The sequence below is a fragment of the Xiphophorus couchianus genome, chromosome 22 (assembly GCF_001444195.1).
Source record: "Xiphophorus couchianus chromosome 22, X_couchianus-1.0, whole genome shotgun sequence".
Classification (NCBI taxonomy): domain Eukaryota; kingdom Metazoa; phylum Chordata; class Actinopteri; order Cyprinodontiformes; family Poeciliidae; genus Xiphophorus; species Xiphophorus couchianus.
Window position 1 is genome coordinate 8,011,187 of NC_040249.1, and position 19,242 is coordinate 8,030,428.

The 19,242-nt window shown below is 38.0% G+C and overlaps 1 protein-coding gene across 1 annotated transcript; it reads left to right on the forward strand.

Annotated features, from left to right (window-relative positions):
* Positions 1-7,868: 7,868 nt before the first annotated feature.
* Positions 7,869-15,747, forward strand: LOC114137426 (G-protein coupled receptor 26-like). Its single transcript, XM_028005989.1, has 3 exons — positions 7,869-10,259; positions 11,573-11,686; positions 13,189-15,747. The coding sequence occupies exons 1-3, from the start codon at positions 9,589-9,591 to the stop codon at positions 13,514-13,516; spliced, it is 1,113 nt and encodes a 370-aa protein (XP_027861790.1). The 5' UTR covers positions 7,869-9,588; the 3' UTR covers positions 13,517-15,747.
* Positions 15,748-19,242: the final 3,495 nt, after the last annotated feature.

The window sequence follows — 19,242 nt, forward strand, 5'->3', positions numbered from 1 at the left end:
ATGGAGCGTGAAGACGTGCACAATGCTCCTTTCATGTGCTGCTGCTGCTGTGAGCTGACACGGTCACAAGGATGTCTTGGCAAAGAAGACATTTTGTGCATAGCTCCTCTGCAGAGTGTGCAGTCTCACACTTTTAAAGACATGGAAACTTGAGTGACCGTGAGGAAGTATTCCCATGTAGCAGTCAGACACACAAGCACACCCCTGCATACTCACACATAGGTTATGGTGATATTCAGGTAGGTTAGGACATAGAGTTATTATTTCAGGTTTTATAGCTGTTTTTTTTTTTGTTTCTAAACTATTTGTTTTACTATTACATCCCCAAAGTTCCGTAATGCACTCTTCTTGGAACAAATCTCTGCAGGTATCCCTTCCCATTCCCTACATATATCCTCTGTCCAGGTAAAGGTCATCTATTCCAGGTGCTTGCCCTCCACTTGACTCCTTTCCAACAGACTGTGGCTAAAGCAGAATCTGCAGTGACCCATTCTAACTCCGTGTCATCTATGCATGATCAAATCCACCCAAAACAGTTTAGAAGAGCCAAGCCAAAAGATTGATGAGTGTTTTTTAGATGTGACAGAGGAGAATTGGCCCAGATAACTCAGAGAAGTTCATATGAAGTGTTTTTTTCGTCAGTAAAGACATGAAAGAAGAATTTCCCTCCAATTCAGTTTATTTGTATAGTGACAATTCATGACAAAAGCAGTCTGAAAGAAACATTTGAATAGATAAATATATAAAAAACAGCTCATCCAATTTATTTTTGGAACTGTATAGTCAATTTAATCCAATCATAAAAACCGATTTAAAGTCAGTCACATGCATTCTACACCTTGTTATTAACCATTGCAGTCAAGTTCAGTTTATCATTCAAAGTGGTAAAAGGTTTCTATCTTCTCTAGCCAAATGATGACTCACAGTCATCACTCCTCCTGAATGAGCATGTTATGTCTGACAGTAGACTTTCCTGGAAACCAGGAATTTAACATAAGGTCAAACACAAAACCTGGATTCTTTACTTTATTTCCAAAAGGCTATTTAATGCCACCCGACAAATTAATTTGTTAAGACATGTGATTATTGTATGTAATTATTAATGGTTATTTGCCTCATTTTTGGTTTGATGTTTAAACCCTGGAGACTACTGCTTGGTAGTACGCACACAGATGCTGTCACTTCGTAAAGGCCACCACTGAACACTGTTATGCCTATTTAGGGAAAGATTTGAGTGGACAGGAGGTTAACTGTTAAACACCGTAAACAAGATAATTTGCTTGGTTTGTTGTGATTCTTGACCTCGACCTCAAGCACATTCTTCACTGTCACTTTTAGATTATAGTAAAATTTCTCACCTCCACTGCTGCATAAAATGTTTTTTTTGACCATCACAACTGATGTATGGTGGTTCACTTTTAGATATTACCAGCAGATTTGTCATTGCTTATGAAGGTAAAAGAAAGTTTATTTCACCAACAATTATAGAGATATGACTCAACCTGCCCAGTATAGCATAGTCCAGAGTGGCTGCTAATCCTCCATCCGTAGCTCATAGCTAGAGGCAGCACAAGGCAACATAAGCTCTCCTGTCCTCCCTGCTATCACCTGCCTATTTGCTGCCATGCCATCCCTATGGCGCTTTCAGCCACTCTCTTTCTCCCCTTCCCTTTTCCATCCACTAATCCTCTTTAAGAACATTACCTGCTAATATATCCAGTCAGAAGGTATAAAAGCCTAGCTATCTCTTTACTGCCATCGGCGGTACGCTAAATAGGCCATTAATGGGGGAAGGTAAATGGGGGGATATTGTGGTTTTGACCCCAAATGCTATTCAGATCTTGGTCTAACTAAGTGCCCGTCTGAGGTGTAGCATGTGTTGGATGACAAGGAACAGAGGGAGAGGACAGGAAATGTGGTGAAAAAGCTAAAGATCAGCTGGCATTTTTTAAAAAACAATCAGATATTTTGAGTCTTTTGTGGATAATGTCAAAAGTGCATACAATGCAAAACAAAATGAACAGTTATATTTATGTATATATATGTATTTCTTTATCATTCTTGATACCAAGCAGCATAGGATAACCTCACACACTGGCGTCCCCAGGTGGTGGAATTGAGGAACTGAAATTTGACATTGAATTTAAGAAAACACGTCACCTATGTGGGTTTTTATTTTAAAAATTCCTTCTTGAATATTTAAATACAGATAAAAAGGATAATATCCAGGAAACAATAAGTTTCATAGCATTTCCAAGAAATTTTGGAAAGTTATTCACTTTTCCCTTGATATTTTACTACAAATAATGGTCCAGTTTGAAAGAACTACACCTGTAATTTATATAAGCCGAATCAGCAGAACACAACGACATCTTAACCCAACAGCATAATTTTTAATGCCCCATTAAAATTGTATAAACCTGGTCTAATAACTCTCGGAGTTGAAGACTATACAGCACAAACCGTCTGAGAAAATAACCACAAACCTTGGTTGTTCTTTGCCATCTTGAGCAGGTTAACCCCGCAGGCCGCGCTGACCGACAAAGTGCACTTGTTGACTTGGCCTCGAGGCAAGACAGCTGTTCATTTTACTGCTAATGGAGTGCCACTGACATCACTTTAATGAGACAGCTCTAATGAGTCCTGACAGCTCTGACAGCACACCACTGAATCAGTTGACCTCCTCCAGCTTGAGCAGCCAGAAGCTTTTTACAGAGATCAGAAAGTGCCCTCCTGTGGTCATTATAGGGAAAGAGTCTCGAAAGAAAGGCGCGCATGTACATCTAAATATATGAAAAGGTTATTGAAAACGCCATTTATATTTTTTTCAAAGACATTACACACAGAATGCCATACTTAAAGTGTTTTTTTTCCATCTGTTTCGTTGATTGTGGTATACTACTAACAAAAAATGTAAATATAGTTTCTCCTAAAAAAATGTATATTACAAAGGATTAAGTTAAAAAAAAGACATGCCTACTTAAATTAATGTCCATATAGTGTACAGTATGTTTCTTCAATACTTGGTTGGGGTTAAATTAGCATCATTTACTGCATCAATGCAGAGTAGCATGGAGGTGATCAGATTGATGCTCTGCTCAGCGCAATGGAAGCTCAGGTTGCTTTGATAGAAGCCTTCAGCTTGTCTGGATGTTGACTCTAGTGCCTTTCATTGTTCTCTTGACAACACAACATTGATTTTTGGTGAGTTTTAGGTCAGACCACCTTGCTAGCCAGTTGAGTACAGTGATACTATTGTCATCAAACTTGGTATTGGTTAATATAGGTGTCAAGTCATGTCGGAAAGTGAAATCATCATCTCTATAAAAATTGCCAGAAGAATGGGAGGAGAAGGAGAAATTTTCTGTTGGAAACTGTGCTAACATTAGACTTCAGACTTTACAAGCAGATGAGGTAGAAGATATAAAAGTACATTTCATTTATTTATAAAAAGCAAAAATAAATAATAAGAATAAAGCAAATGCTAATGGGCAAGGATTGCTACAGTTGTAGCTCATGTACTGGACACTTGTGTGTGGTGGTTCCTGAAGACCTGACTCCAGCTGCAGTACACTTCTTATGGATTTTCTCCAAACTCTTGAAAAAGCGTTGGTTCACAGTCCTCTTAAGGCTGCAGTTATCTTTGTTGACTGATCACCCTTTTCTACTAAGCTCTATCCTCTTACTCAAATTACTATAATTATATTTATAAATATGTGAGCACCCATCTTCTTTAGCAGTAACCTTTTGGGCCTTATCCTCCTTGTGGAGTGTGTCAATGGCAATCTGCTGCAATGTAAAGTTAGCAGCCTTCCTTATGATTGCGGAGGTCATAACATATTTATGTGCAAGTGAATTGTGTATTATTTTTTCAAGCATTTAGAACAAGAAAAAAATACCCTTGAAATATCGCCCATCTGTTATATGTAACAACTCTACATAATAGCGTAATAGTTTCATTTTTCCAGTTGAATACAATATCGGCTTAAATTATTTATGCAAAACAAAAATTGACCAATTCTTTTTATGAATATGTTTAAGTAGAAGTTACAGCTGAAGAAAAAGATGTAATACTTATATTCAGAGCTTTAAAAAAAAGAAAAGTTAGTTCATAGTTTTTATATTATTTCAAAATTAGTCCTTCCTTTGATATGGTTTCACATCCACTAGAGGGAGGCACTGCATTGGATGTTAAGAAGCAAAGGAGGTGTAGCCTGAGTCACTGAGTCACTGAACTCTTGAGAAATTCCAGTTTTTTTTACAATCATCATTAAACAAAATGAAAAAAAAGGAGAGAGAGCATGCAAACTCCATGCAAAAGGATTCCAGGTTGAGAAGCAAACCCATGATCTTCTTGTTGCTAAGCGGCATTGCATCATCGCGCAACCCTGAGAGACGACAGCTTCTGTTATTCCTCTTATTGAAACACAATTTATTAATCAATGTTTCATCAAAATGAAATGCTAAATGAAAAAAACAAAAACTAAGGATAGTAATCACCCTTTTACCAATAATGTTTGTTCACTCCATGATGAGTGGGGTGATGTAAATTGTATCAGCAGTGGTAGATTACCAAATTTAAACTCCTGAAACTCCTGCTTTACTGATCACCTGTCAGAGTTAGTGTGTAAGTCACCTTTTCTTTTTTCTTTTTTTTTTTTTAACTGAGTCAAACACCAAACTCCACAGTGCATCTACATAGCGAGGTTGCCAAAGTCAAGCAAGAATAACTGACCTACTTCCCTCTCCCTTGCTATTTTATCAATTAATACTTTTTCCCGACATTGTATTTAATTGTTGTAATATTGGCCGTCAGCTGTTCACTGTCACCACATGCTTATTTGGAAGGGGAAGTCAATAATTTGATGCAGTCTTCTGAGTTTCCTGATAAATATAAAACCTTTATCTAACTCACATTCTAAAATGACTCTAACCACAGCATGTTTTTATTAGAAATTAAAAAGAATGCATATAAATAAATTTGAGTGTGACTTGTTTATTGGATTAAATTCATTATTTAAATGTTGGAGCTTTGATACAAATCCAAGAGGACTGTTGTATTTAGGTGGTATGTTAGTGAGCAAAATCTCCAGTAAGAACTGCTGTGCTGTAATTTACTCTTTGTTTTAAGGAGGCGACGTAATGCATTTTAAATAGGACATGTAAAGCTGTAAACAAGCAAGAATGCCCATTTGGACCTGAAACCAGATGGCATCATCTAAATAAATCCATTTTTTGATTCACTCATACAAAGTCAGGATGACATGTGGGATTTATGGGATGTCTACCTACACCACAACAAACGCAATTGGAAGAATCGTATTTAAGTTCAACATATAAAGTCCAAGCTTCCACAGATCAATGCTAGACAAGAAATTTCCCTAAAGTAGTTGAACATTTTGAGATTTGAGTGTGTCACAAAGTGACAAACAGAATAAATTAAGCATGAACATAGTTTCTGCTTCAAGTACTTAACCTTTTGTGGACTTTGTGTTTATAATGAAAATCATTGCCCTCAGAACTCAGACTGCAAAACATACTTGCATGTTTATGAGTGATCTCTTCCTCCCTCTGAATCACACAATTATATTTAAATGTATGACTCAGCATAAACAAGCCATACACCTCTTTCTACAGAGATAAAAGTTGCCCATGCACAAGCAAACAAAGAATAATAGGAATAGACAGTTTCTGAACTTGGGCAAGATGCAGTTTGGGATGCAGTCAAGCATATTTTTTGTTGTCCCTCTAGGACCAGACAGCCAATGCTAAGTCTGTTCTTGGTATTGAGTTATATTTGCACATTTTCATACATAACTGAATTCTATATCTTACGTCATTTATGTCAAATGTATTTATGTTTAAAAAAAAGTTTTAATCCAAATCAAAACGTTTAATTTCCAGAAGAAATTATAGTAAAGAAATTCCACATACCTTCAGCTAGCTGCTGCAACCACATGATGAACCTATGATGCTAAGGGTGTAAAAGTCATTACATCTAACATCATGATCAAGATCCATATTCACACCCTAGGTTTAAAAATGTTTTTACAAGGAGTTGCTTCAGTCTAGCTTGTGCACTGCAATGTTGCTCTCATTACAAGAGAAGATGTCAAAGCAGATAATTGTGCAAAAAAGGGCCGTGGAGTAGCGGCCAAAAATAATGATCTGCAACTGTGACAACCATTTGAGAGAAGTCGATCAAAAATAACATTCTAATTTAAAAAAGCTCAATGTCTGGCAAAATAAACCACCTGGGAGATGAAGGAAGCTTTGACCATAACTCTAATAGGACTAAAGACTAAACTGAGAGCACATGTTGCAGAGCTGAAATTTGTTGTACAGGCAAGTTTCTCTCCCATCATTTTAGATTCAGGTTTAAGAAGCCGTGATTTAAAGTGGAACAGGAGACATCTTGGTTAACAAGCAAATAATTGGAAACACTGATTCACTTGGTACTTCGTGTAAAAACGCCCCAAAAATTAAATGTCGAGTGAAAGCAAAGCGTTTACCTCACTGTGCGTTTGAAAATGTATTCGGCATATAACAGGTGTAGTCAGAGACTTTGAGGAAACTGTTTGTGCAGCCTTGTGTAGCTGAAGCCCCTCACCTCATTAACTCACAGACTGTAAGCAAATGAAGCTGAACTTTATCCTGGTCGGGGAAGCACAGCAGAGAATTAATTCTGCATTAAAAAAAAAATAGAATGTAGGTTCACCTTCTGTTCCTTTGCTAAGTAGAAAGGGCAGAAGTGAGAAATTTCCCTCTGTGGAATTAATTAAAAATCCTCTGAGCCCCTTAGAAACTCCGTCACAGGCAATTCATCATTCCTTGTTAGTAATGGGATGTAAGACAGATGCGTGTGTGAGAGCCGCTCTAACAAATAGAACAGTTTCTCCAATCATGTAGTAAGACATTGGCAAAAATTTATTTCAATTAAGTACTATATATCACATCAGGCCTTTTAATTTTCCTCATGAAAACTGAAGTTAAATGAGTTTTTGCAAATGAGTCATTTTAACTTCCGTCCTTGCTTCGAAAGTCTCCATGAATGTGTTAATTAAAACTTTCAAAGAACACCATGTTGAACTCCAATAAAGTGAGAGAAAAGAAATTGAATATTACTGTCATAGACGTACGGAAATGCTTAGTTTTGCAAGTTTGTTGAGGTGGCTTGGATAATTTTTTACTTTATGAACCATTTAGCCGTCAAGTCTAAGATATTTAACCAAGAAACTTGTTTCAGATAGGAAATGACACAGGCATTGCTCAAGTGATAATGAAACAATAAAAAAGCACTGGTGAAAAAAATCTTGGCGTAGCTCATGTGTTGCTAGATTCCCCTTACTAGCCAAGCATAAGGATTCACATGAAAAGTAGGAAAATGACTACAATTCCACAATAATAGAACATACTTAATTCAGAAAAATAACATAAAGGGTTAAATTAGAACATTCTTTTTCAAAATATATAGAATTAAATTTCAATTGACTGTCACTGAATCTGACTCAAAACTGTGAAAAATTGCCATGGCCAATATGCTGTACAGTAGCTTAATTCTACTAAAGCATAAATAAATGACAGCATCTCTTACAGTTGAAGTGACTGGCTGAAATAATTCACCCTCAAATCAAATATTCTGATCACTCTTTGACAGTCGTTCAGACTAAAATTTAAATATTCATGTCTAGTTTCTTTACGTCAGTCAGAAAATAAAACGGGTCCTCTCTAAAAACTGCACACGAAAACAGATAAATGCATCACATAGATACATTTTGCTCCTGAGGTAATAAAAACACTCGACTCACTCCATTGACAATATCCCTATGTGAATATCCCTCACACCTCAAACCAGTGTGACGCTCTGAAGTATTACAGACAACATGTTCTATTGAATGCCAGAGAGTGTGGAACCTCTGAACTGTGGTTTAATACTGTGGTGTGTGTGCAGTCTAGCTGAATTGGTTTCTTTCAAAATGTCACTCAGGACTGTAAACCTCACTGCCTGGTCTTTGTTCTTCCATCCTACTAACACCTGAAAAAACATCTACAATCTCAAGATATCTGTCTAAGTAGGACACAGATAAATAGTCTATATTTGTGGCTTCAGCTAGTAAGATTTTTTTCTGTTTGTGTTTATACAAGCATCCAGACAAAAATAAAATGTGACAGCCAACACTTATCTGAAAAAAAACAACAAAACAAAACAAAAACACACTGCTAAAATCACGACCAGCACCAGCAATATAGGAAATAGCAATAGTATTCACACCCTAGTGGCTTCACTGAACAGACTACTGGGACGGAGAGAGGAGGAGGTACCACGAGGGAGTCTGGCGAGAGGCGATTCATCTTTTTCTTAAGTAAATATTGTACTATTGTATTTCTTGTTATTGTATTTTTGCAATGGTCCTGCTGAAAGATCTGGAGTTGTTTGCAGCCTCAAAGATTCTCTTCCTGCCCTGACCAACATGCTAATACCTAAAGAAGAAAAGAATCCCACAGGGTTATACTGTTCAAGTATGTTCTGATCTTCTTCTGCATATTTATTACCTCCACTCTGGCTTGTGACAAGCTAAAATCGCAACTTTTTATGTCATTCTTTCAGCAACTGTTCTCTAAGTTTGATTAAATTTCCTTTTTTGGTAAACTGTAAAAGTTATGTCCAAGATAAGCAAAATTCTAGATGAAAATATTTTTAAAGTTTTGTTGTTTTTGGTCTCTCAGAACTTTTTCATTCCTGAATGGGGAGCATAAAAATATTTGTGACATTAACTAGTTTCTAGTTAAGCATAACCATAATTTTCATCACTTATTCTGTTTTTGTTTTTCTTTTTAGGGGGAATGCATATTAGTTTTTCCTCTGTGATGCATCCTATGCTCTAATGAAATATCCCGTAGTTACATGCTGTCCATGTGCTGATTTTTTTTTTTTTTAATAAACCAGTGTGACGCTGATGAGTTGATTTCACTCAATCTAATTTGAGCATCATGTTGTCAAGCATTTTATCACGATTTTAATTCTCGAAAACTTCCTCTGCGTAAGCAGCAAAGCAAAGTTCAACGTGACGCGCATGACCTCACCCTAATCGGCAGTGACGTCACGGTGCGTCGTATTTCTATTTTTACTCTACAAAAGCTTTGTTTGTACAGGGGTGCACCAGCAGTTTGAAACACCTTTGAGGGAAAATAGTGGGGTATTAAAAAGTCTGAAAAGCTAAAAACAGAATCCCTTTGCGCTCTTTTTAAGTTTGCCTCTCATTATGCGCAATTGCGCAGCAAGACAGATGAAATGTGATTCCAGCAGCGTGATGCACTGGGTTGAAATTACCGCAGAGCGTCAGGGAGAAACCCCTTCAGTTCTGACCCCGTTGATGGCAAATGCACATCCAGATTCTCTCACATGACCAGAACTAGCAACTGGTCAGATAGTTAACGGGGCTGAAAAGACAGAGCGATTTGCCGCAGACATTTATATCTTGGAGACGGTAAGCATGATTGGGACTCCTGGCTGTCGTGACTTGTGGCAATTTGCATGAAGATTGCGGATGCGCTCTTTCCAAGTCTGGATATTCAGGCGGAGGCACCATGGACGCAGCGGACGTAGTTGCTTCTTTGCTGATTTTGGGGATTATCATCGTGTCGCTGCTCTCCAACGTCGTAGTGCTGATCTGTTTTCTGTACAACCCGGAAATCCGCAAGCAGGTGCCCGCTCTCTTCATCCTCAACTTGTCGTTCTGCAACCTGTTGCAGAGCGTGTCCAACATGCCTCTAACTTTGTTCGGGCTCGTCACTTCGGGGCACCCCGGAGGCAGCGGCTTCTGTCAGATCGTGGGTTTCCTCGACACTTTCCTCACCACGAACTCAATGCTCAGCATGGCAGCGCTCAGCATCGATAGGTGGGTGGCGGTGGTGTTCCCGCTGAGCTATCACTCGCGAATACGCCACCGGGATGCGGTACTGGCGCTGGCGTACACCTGGATACACTCGATGTGCTTCTCCGCGGTGGCCACCTGCCGCTCCTGGCTCGGGTACAACCACCTTTACGCGTCTTGCACCCTCTGCAGCGTCCGGGCAAAGGCGGCTGGGAAACAGTTCATTGTTTTCACTGTAGCTTTGCATTGTCTCACATTCCTCCTCACGCTGATCGTGATGTGCGTAACATACCTGAAAGTGCTAAAAGTTGCAAGGTCTCACTGCAAGCGCATCGACGTGATCACGATGCAGACGTTGGTGCTGCTGGTGGATATTCACCCCAGGTAGAATGACAAAGAAATATCACCCACCCACCCACCTATCTATCTATCTATCTATCTATCTATCTATCTATCTATCTATCTATCTATCTATCTATCTATCTATCTATAGGAAATAATTGGAAAAGTTGATATAGAAAAAATAGATACCTGCAAAATACAGTAGGCTATATACCTGTATTTACTTGGGTATTATTTTCTTGTTCTGTGTAACAGCCATATGCAGTTCAATAAGTCTCAACCTGAGTGAGCCTAACAACCAAACACAAGTCCTCTCCCCAGAGAAGCTCATTCTGCAAAAAAACCCAAAAAACCAAAAAATAATAATAGAAAAGGAAACCTTACAACTTAACCAAAGCATTAAGAGTTAATCTTATATTAACTGATTTGAATAGAGGTGTTAATTGAGGTCCAGTATTAAGAATGTTTTTGACTGAATTCTTTTCATGGTGTTTCCAAATTATCTGTAATCTCTGATCCATTCAGTCACTCTAGAGTGGTTCTAATACAATGAAAGCATTGAAAATCCTCTTCCTTGTATATTTACAGAGCTGCAGTCTAAGTAATACGCTGAATTAAACTCCCGCAGCTAACTTTAACAGTGATTCATAGTTAAATCATAAAATAATACCCAATATTTTTTCAACCCCACAGGTCGTCCCACGCTGGACAGAATGACAAATTACCTGCATCAAAGCTAATCAGTCATTACAGCCTGACATTAATCTATTTTATCTCAGCCTTTCACATCAGAGTCAGTGTTTTGGGTTAAAATGCTAAAAAGAAGGTGATTGGTCTTCAGTGAAGTTGCTGTGCAGGTTAACCAACCAGGTGCTTGAATCTATCTGATGAATCACAGCGCCAGTTTAAATAACTTCATCATAAATGCAGCACATGATGTTTGAAATTATAAATAAATAATAATGACATCTTAATTTATGTGACTATAACATATAGTTTATTCAAATCTTAGATCCGTTGATTTTGACTTCAACTGTATTTTTTAAAAACTGTTGATAAATTATTAGAATTCTAGAAAAAATTTGGTGTTTGACTCAGAACTGTATGGATCCCTGGAGAAAATATATATTTAAGCGATAAAATTTGTGTTTCCAATTTATTTGTTATTTCAGTTCACCAAAAGGATGAGACGAGTAAGAAAAAAATTATCAGAAAATGCAGTGCAAAGATGGCTGCTGTGTTTATGTCAGTTCCAAGTATTTTTTTTTTTTTTCTGTTTAAAATTCCTCCATCATGTCTGCATGTCTCTTGTCATTGCTCTTGAAGTGGTGACGGTGTCTGTGTTGCCTTGGCAGTGTTCGCCAGAAATGCCTGGAGGAGCAGAAGCACAGGAGGCAGAGGGCCACCAAGAAGATCAGTACATTTATCGGCACATTTGTGGTCTGTTTCACACCTTACGTCATTACAAGGTGAGCTGAAATCTCTGCCGCTTTATAGGGAGGATTTTGAGTGGGTGACTATGTGGGTGTTTATTGCATACACATTCTTATTGAACATCTGAACTCCTTTCCGAAGCACAGAAGTTAAAATACATTTCTTATACACAACATCAGCAGGAATGTTAAACAGTTTCATATCCAGAGAAAACCAAATGACATAACGTAGACTTCCTGGCTGAGTTACAATCAGTAGAATTATCACTTTCAGAGTTTCCAGTGACATTTAAAACATTTAGGCTGCCACATCTTCATTATGTCCCAGTTTGCAATGGACGAGAAACAAAATACTTGTCATTATGTTTCTCCTCCATAAGAGATGAGAAACATAATCATGTTTCACCACCACCGACAGTGGTTTGCACTCCTGTCAAACCACCGGAGTGCAGTTTAAATTGATTTTGTTATTTGCCCTATGTTGACTTAAAACAACAGCTAATTTTAATTATCTGTGATTCCATGAAAAAACAAAGTCAACTTCTGAACTGAAGCAATGACACAATATTTCTTATGTATTTCTACCTGTGTATTTCTTCTTTCTGCATTTTGCCATTTTGCCTTTCAAACTCAACGGTGTGTTGTAAAAGTATTTATAACTCCTGAACTTTTCCACATGCTGTCATGTTGCAGCCACAAACTTTAATGTGTTTCAAAAGGATTTTGCACACATTTGTATTATATTTAGGTCTAGTCTTGGACTAGACTCTAGCAAATGGATATGAAGTCATTTTATTGTAGCATTAGCTATATGTTAAGGGATGAGTTTTGCATGTTAACGTTTCATTTTGGTCTCTTACCAGAGCCCTTTCCTTCCCTGTGTTTGCTGTCTCCCCCGAATGACTGTAGAAAGCTGCAGTGGGATTTCTCATGTCTTTCTTTCAACAATGGCATCTGTCTTCTAACTCTACCATAGGGACTAGATTTGCCAGATTAACACTATTCTTGGTCAGGTTTGGGTAGGTTTGGAGTTGTGCCATTGAAGATGGCCTGAACAAAGCTCTGTCCAAAGATTAAAACAGACCTAAGCCTGTTTTAATCTGCACAAATGCATTCCTGACATGTCTGTTGTGTTGTTACTTGTTTTTTACTGCTCCTTAACAAATTACTGAGGACTTCACAGAGCATCTTTATTTATGCTGATGAAACCTAAACTTAAAATAAGATTGAACTGCACATGTTTGCTTCGTTTCGCTTAGTATTTAGTAAAGACGTACTTTTGTTTAGGGGTTTCAGAGCATAGGGAGTTAAATACAAATATGTGCCAACTACAAAATTTTATCACACATTTGAAAGCCTTGTATTATTTTTACCTACACTCACAATTACTCCCTTCAATTTGTTCTTTGACCTAAAATTACAATACATACAGTACATTATAATTTGTGTTTGTAACATGACAAAATGCAAAAACGTTCAAAGGTGCGAGCACTTACGCAAGAATTTTGTGACTTTTCTATCCTTTTTTTTGGCTGTAGAATTGTAGAGCTCTTCTCTCCAGGGCCCATAAACCCTCACTGGGGTGTCTTCTCCAAATGCCTGGCCTACAGCAAGGCAGCCAGTGACCCGTTTGTCTACTCACTGCTGCGTTACCAGTACAGAAAGACCTGCAGCCTGCTGGCCAATAAAGCTCTCAAGAGGAGTTCTCTGAACTCATCCTCCATCAGGGTAGAAAACAAAGCTAGGACTACTGCAGTCAATTGCAATGCAACGGTCAGTATCCAACCACCAACTACTCAGCCAATGAAGGCAATCATATGTAGAGATGTATATCAAACTCAAGACGGCCGATTGACCTCTTTGTAGCATCATAGCTCAAAACGTGTGCCTCTCAGTTGTTCGCCGGGGAACAAAGCTGGTAATACTCTATATCTATTTTTTATAGACAAAATAGGTTCATGAAAACATCTGAGGCAAACATGTTGTGTCTCTTTATAATGCCTGACTCACTGAGCTGCGCATTTGTTCCTGCACAGGGCATAATATTTTCAAAAGTAGGTCACAAAAAAAAACCCACATTTTTTTATTATAGTCACAGTTGTCTTTCTTATTGGTTGCCGGTTAGAAAACCTTACAAGGTCTTACATAGATGCATATACACAGACACCCACACACGCACACCTTACAACCTCCGATCTATGGGCAAAAATGCTTCATCGTGTCAATTTTATTTTCACAATCTCAAGAGCACAGTCTGTAGAATGTATATACAAAATAATATCCCTGCTGGGATGAATAAAGTAATTATTCTTCTTCGAATACAATACTACATTAACTCAATGTAATGCCATGAGGAAGTTCTTTTGTCCATGTCTCGATCCCAGTGTGGAATGTGTGCATGTGGTGCACACGTGCACACATGCGTGCACCATGCATGTATATGTAAAACATGCATACAAATTACTGATGTTTTAACACTGACTGCAATTTTAGCTCTGAAAACAAGTGTAGCTCTTTAACTTATGCATAGATTATCATGGCATTACTTTCCCAATAGCTTTGTAGCCTCATTTTAAATTTGCTCCAAGCAAAAATAGTATAAAGAAAGCAACACTTTCACTAAAGGACAGGGTGCCTTTTATGGTATCTACAGGGTATACGTCCCCCATTGCTCTAATATTAGAGAGATGAACTCTGCAGGAGTATTTTCTTATACCATAGTGGCTCTTATGTACTTATGCAGTCTGAAAATACACTGATTAGTCCATTGCTTGTATAACTGTGTTAAATTCATTTTTACCTCAGTAACGATTTATTATTATTATGTTGGAGAATTTGCTGTCCATAGAAAGTACAGAGGTGGTATTGTGCACTAAACTGAGGGGTTTTATTGAAACCCCGGTATATTGTGACTGTAAAGTGTAACTTATGAAGTGCCTTTTAGATGATGAATTTTAGTTTAATCAAAACACAACAGATCAGACCTTATAAATACTTTCTCAGTATTTTGTTGTTTGGTTGAATACCGTATTTTGTGATGCAACCTCATTGTTGAAATCAGAGCTCCTTCTAAACTTGATGATTCTCCTGTTTATTACTTGTGAAAAGCCTTTAATGTAATATTTTGATAAATTATCTTTAGTGTAGTTAAAACTTCTCATATTAATTTTATTTGGAACAAAGACACTGGTGTTACACTTATTAACCTCTTTTGTCAATATATTGTACAACCTCTTTTTGCCAAAGGAAAAGCACTTGGTCTTTTATTTTCAACTGTATTTATGCCTAGGGACTGAAGTCCTCCATGAAATTCAAATTCAAATGCAGTTCAAAACTACTTTATTAATTCCTAAGGCAAATTAAATGAGACAAATTTTGTCTGGTAAGCAATTTTTGTTCTGATTTGGTCAGAAATTTTGGATAATCCTCATGCTGAAAGATTTTAGTTTTACTTAGCAAGGACAAATATTTTTTGTAGAAAATATCCTTATTTTTTCAACGGGATTTAGAATAAATATAACAAGGTTCCTACGGCCTTTGGAAGAGAAACAGGACCACAGCATGACGGGTCCTTTACCATACTTCACATTAAGTATGACGTGCTTTCCCACACTATACTGCAATAATTCTAACTGTGAGCTTTTTTGCCCTTACCATCTCTCTTCAATGCGTGGAAAAAAATATTTTCTTTTCCCCCTTTTTTAGGAGTAACTAAGATAAATAGGTCTCAGTGTCATGTCATATGTAAACAGTTTTCTGGCAAAAGTCGTCCAATTTTTATCTAAAATGTCCTGGTATTTTAAGCAGTTTGTGATCCCTTGCAGTTTATTAAGTTTCCCTCGCCTGTGAGAAGAGAAACCAGGCCTTAAAGAGTCTCAGTAGGGTGCTTTTCCACACTTTGCTGGAATTAACTTTAGATTTTTTTTGTCCACCCAGCTTACTATTCTCCCTGTGTGTGGAATGTTCTCTTGTTTTCCCATTTTTAAGGAAAAGCAAAGAGAAACAAGCTTCAGCGTCGCTTCCTACTCTTTTGAAAACAGAATGTAATGATGAATAAATGAACTTTAAGCAACATAAATAAAAATCTAATTGGAAAATAAAATTGGGGGTGGGATTATTCCGGTAAGTGTGGCACTGGAGTGTTCGTTAAAAATAAAACCAAAAAACATAGCATTTTTCAAAAAGTGAAAAAGAAGTGCTTGAGTTGACAGTAGTTTTATCAGCGTAATTGTACACTACTGCAATACGAGATGAATATATCTGAAGCCTTCTTACAAGTCTTAAACAGGGGTGTCAATAAGTGTGCAGGTTCTGTATGATGAAATTTTATTTGAATGTGGTAGCAACTAGAGTAAGTGACATTCCAGCTCAAGCATCTCAAGAGGGGCTGAGTTATATCTATAATGTAAAAAGGTAGTTATTTTTGACAACACTGGGAAAACAGCATGTTGTTTCTGTGACAGTATGGAGCCTTTAAAAAGGCTTAAAAGCTATTTATTTTTGTCTAACTGTGTCTGATTTTTTGCTAAATGCCTTGGTGATAATAATGCAATAAATGCTGTGCATTTTGACATTTTAAAAGCTCAGTGGTTTTCTTTTGTACGTTTATGTATTTTTATTGTAACTTTGTGATTTTAATGATGGACAAGATAAAGCGATAGCTTTAATGAATTTGAGCAACGCTTTACTTACACATAAGTGTGCCGAGGTCTCTTCTCTCCCACGCTGATTAAGTTTAAGAGAACAAAATAATTTAATAATTACCGCTGTTAACTTGGCAGCAGAACAAAGCCTTTTCACAGAACCATTATGATTCAAAGCTAAACGCTTTTTAATTACAGAACAGCTAGCAAGCTAAAAATAAACACAGCTAGGAAAGCCAGGCAGAGGTAAGCATAGGGATATTTTTATTTTCTTTTTTGGTTATGAATATAATGCACCATTTTCAAGTAGTCGTACTCTGCATAAATAAAATGAAATTACATTAAAATATAAAGTGATACTTGTCAGAAGTCACACCTGCCTCCAGTAATTCTCATTACTGGGTAAAAGCTCAGCTGTTCCACAGCAGAGCACACCAACCGAGAGCAATTAGCAGAAAGTATTCAGAAAGTTTGAAAGGATCCCCTGCCTGGAGGTGTGCGTAGAAGACATTTCCCTCAGAGACTCAGCGTGTGGGTGAGAAGCAGACGGAAATCTGCCATACATAAAACGCTGCGCCCTTATCATTAAGGCACGGAGTGTGGGAAGCACAAGAAACCGAAGGAGTAAGGAAACTAAGATAAGAGCAGAGGTTTACTTCATGCTACCCGAACAACGAGATTTTACTCCTTACTTAAAGTATATAAAAGGTCTCTAAGGATCAATTTAATCTTTAAGCAGAAATCAATGGGAGCTTTACACTTCGGTTTACTAAAGGGCTACCATTAGACTTCATTAGAGATTAGTGCAGTCTCTACAACCTTGTGCATTTGGGTTAACATGATTTTAAAAAGTGTCAGAGTGGAGCTTCACATGGCATTTCTTTCTCTACACAAATCAAAACACTCTTACTTTAAATTTATGTAAAGTGACTGATTTGTTAAGCAGTTAAAATTTCAGTCTGAACAACATAAGCAGCAACAACTTGCTTTTACAGCTATTTGATATTTGTGCTTTCAAATTAGCCCAGTGAAAAATAAATTGGCAGTCAGACCTCCAGAGTAATTGGAGTCAGTCATGTGCAGCATCTTCCTTTAATCAGCGGCAGCAACATTGAACTCAATGTGTTACAAATCCTCCTCCACACAGACAACACCGAGCAGTGTGAGCTCTTTAACGACTCTCTCCCGTCTGTAATTCCAGCAGAACATTTCTGCAGGTTTGCTCATTAAACAGGAATAAGTTTCATACTACACGAGATAAAGCATGACAAATAACTTGGCCTCTCTAGAACGCACAGCGGTTGTGAATACACTACACTGCAATGCTCCTCTCTTGCCTGTCTTGTTTTCGTTCACGTGCTCCTTCAACATCCAGGATATCTTCCAGTAAACATAATGGATCAAGGGCTCTCAAATAATCTGAATCATGGGAATGTTAAACTCAAATGTCATAGCTCCCCCATGCCCTCAAGCAAACAGGCTGAGACTGCATACAGATTGCCCAAATAAAGACCATCTATTTTCGTCCAGGAATGCTGCATCTTAGATTGTTTTTCTTGCCTTACTCCCTTGCTGCAGTGGTTTAGGGGTAGTACTTGCCAGCACAAACAAAAACGGATGGATCATTTATTTAATCAGAATGCTGAGTTCTTGCTGTTGGGACAAAGGCTGGATAGTTTTAAGAAATTGCTGTTTCAAAACTTGTGACTCGGTTTGGTGGGTTACAGAAGACACTCAGACTGCCAATTTGAACAGCAGAATAACCTGATTAAACTTCACTAAAGTTCCTCTGCATGCTGAGTTAAGTAAGGATAAGATGGCGTGAGGATCCTGTATAATAGAGCTGTGTGTGTGTAACAACTTTAGTTAACAGTAAAAACTATTTTATTCTGCTGGACGAGGCCACATTAGGGGATCTTTGTTGTCTACATACTTCAGTGAGTCTTTGTTGCTCGTGACCCTGTGACCCTTCCTTCCATGAACTATGTAGATACCGACCACTACCACTAGGATGGCTCGGTTTTCGAGTTCTCCCCATATTGGCTGAACAGGGCCAAAATGCCCTGAGTCCACCCTGACGACTCTGATGGCTCAAATTAGCATCCCTTCTTCAATTGTAAATGTGGCCGTTGACCGTCAGGCCAGAGGGTAGGAATGTGAATAGTCCATGTTGGGGGTGGGTGCGATCTATGATGGAGGCAGCTCTACAGTAGACTCTCCTATAGGTAGTGCTCTTCAGTTTAGTTTTGAAGCATACATGAAGTGTTTTTGGAGAGATGTTACCTTTTGCAGCTGATCCATGATGTTGTGCTGCATTATCCAGGTCATTTTGCCAAATGTACATAGAGTTTGCAAAACATACAATCTGTTTCAAAAAATATGCAAAGGTTTTTCTAAAAGAAATTAGTAATGTTTCTCTTTGAAATAAAGCTAAGAGGGTTTAAAATGACAGTTTAGAAATAAACTAACCAAATTAATTGTGTTGATCCACCTCAAAAAAATCATGCAAAAAGTGTAAGCAAAAGAAATCTGGGAGACTTTGCACATGCAAATTTGCATGCAGCCTTTTGTGCTGTGGAGGATAAATAGGTGACTGCTTCACCTATTTAGTTCACAAGAACTAATGGCATTTATTTCAGTCATAATCTTGCGGGGGGTGACCAAGGTTCCATCACTATGTGACAGCTGGTCAGCAAACCTGGCAAACATGATTGACATGGCAGCACTGAATGCACATGTGCTTTATCAGGCATGCATTGGGGTGCAGGAGAGACGGGTGGACTTCCTGGTTGAGCTTGCAAAAGAGTTCGGTAACTCTCATGTGAGTGAGAAGAAGGCACACAAGGAGAAACTGCTTCGGCAACAACCTTCCACACCCAGCTCAGGCAAAAGGGCGAAGTGTCAGGTCAACCATCGATGCAGGATGCCTGTCCTGAGGCCGAAACATCA

Bases quoted from the DNA above. Each gene is read 5' to 3' on its own strand.
- LOC114137426 (XM_028005989.1), top strand. From the start codon at position 9,589: ATGGACGCAGCGGACGTAGTTGCTTCTTTGCTGATTTTGGGGATTATC. The intron at 10,260-11,572 runs GTAGAATGACAA...TTGCCTTGGCAG, and splicing joins CTGGTGGATATTCACCCCAG to TGTTCGCCAGAAATGCCTGG. The intron at 11,687-13,188 runs GTGAGCTGAAAT...TTTTGGCTGTAG, and splicing joins ACACCTTACGTCATTACAAG to AATTGTAGAGCTCTTCTCTC.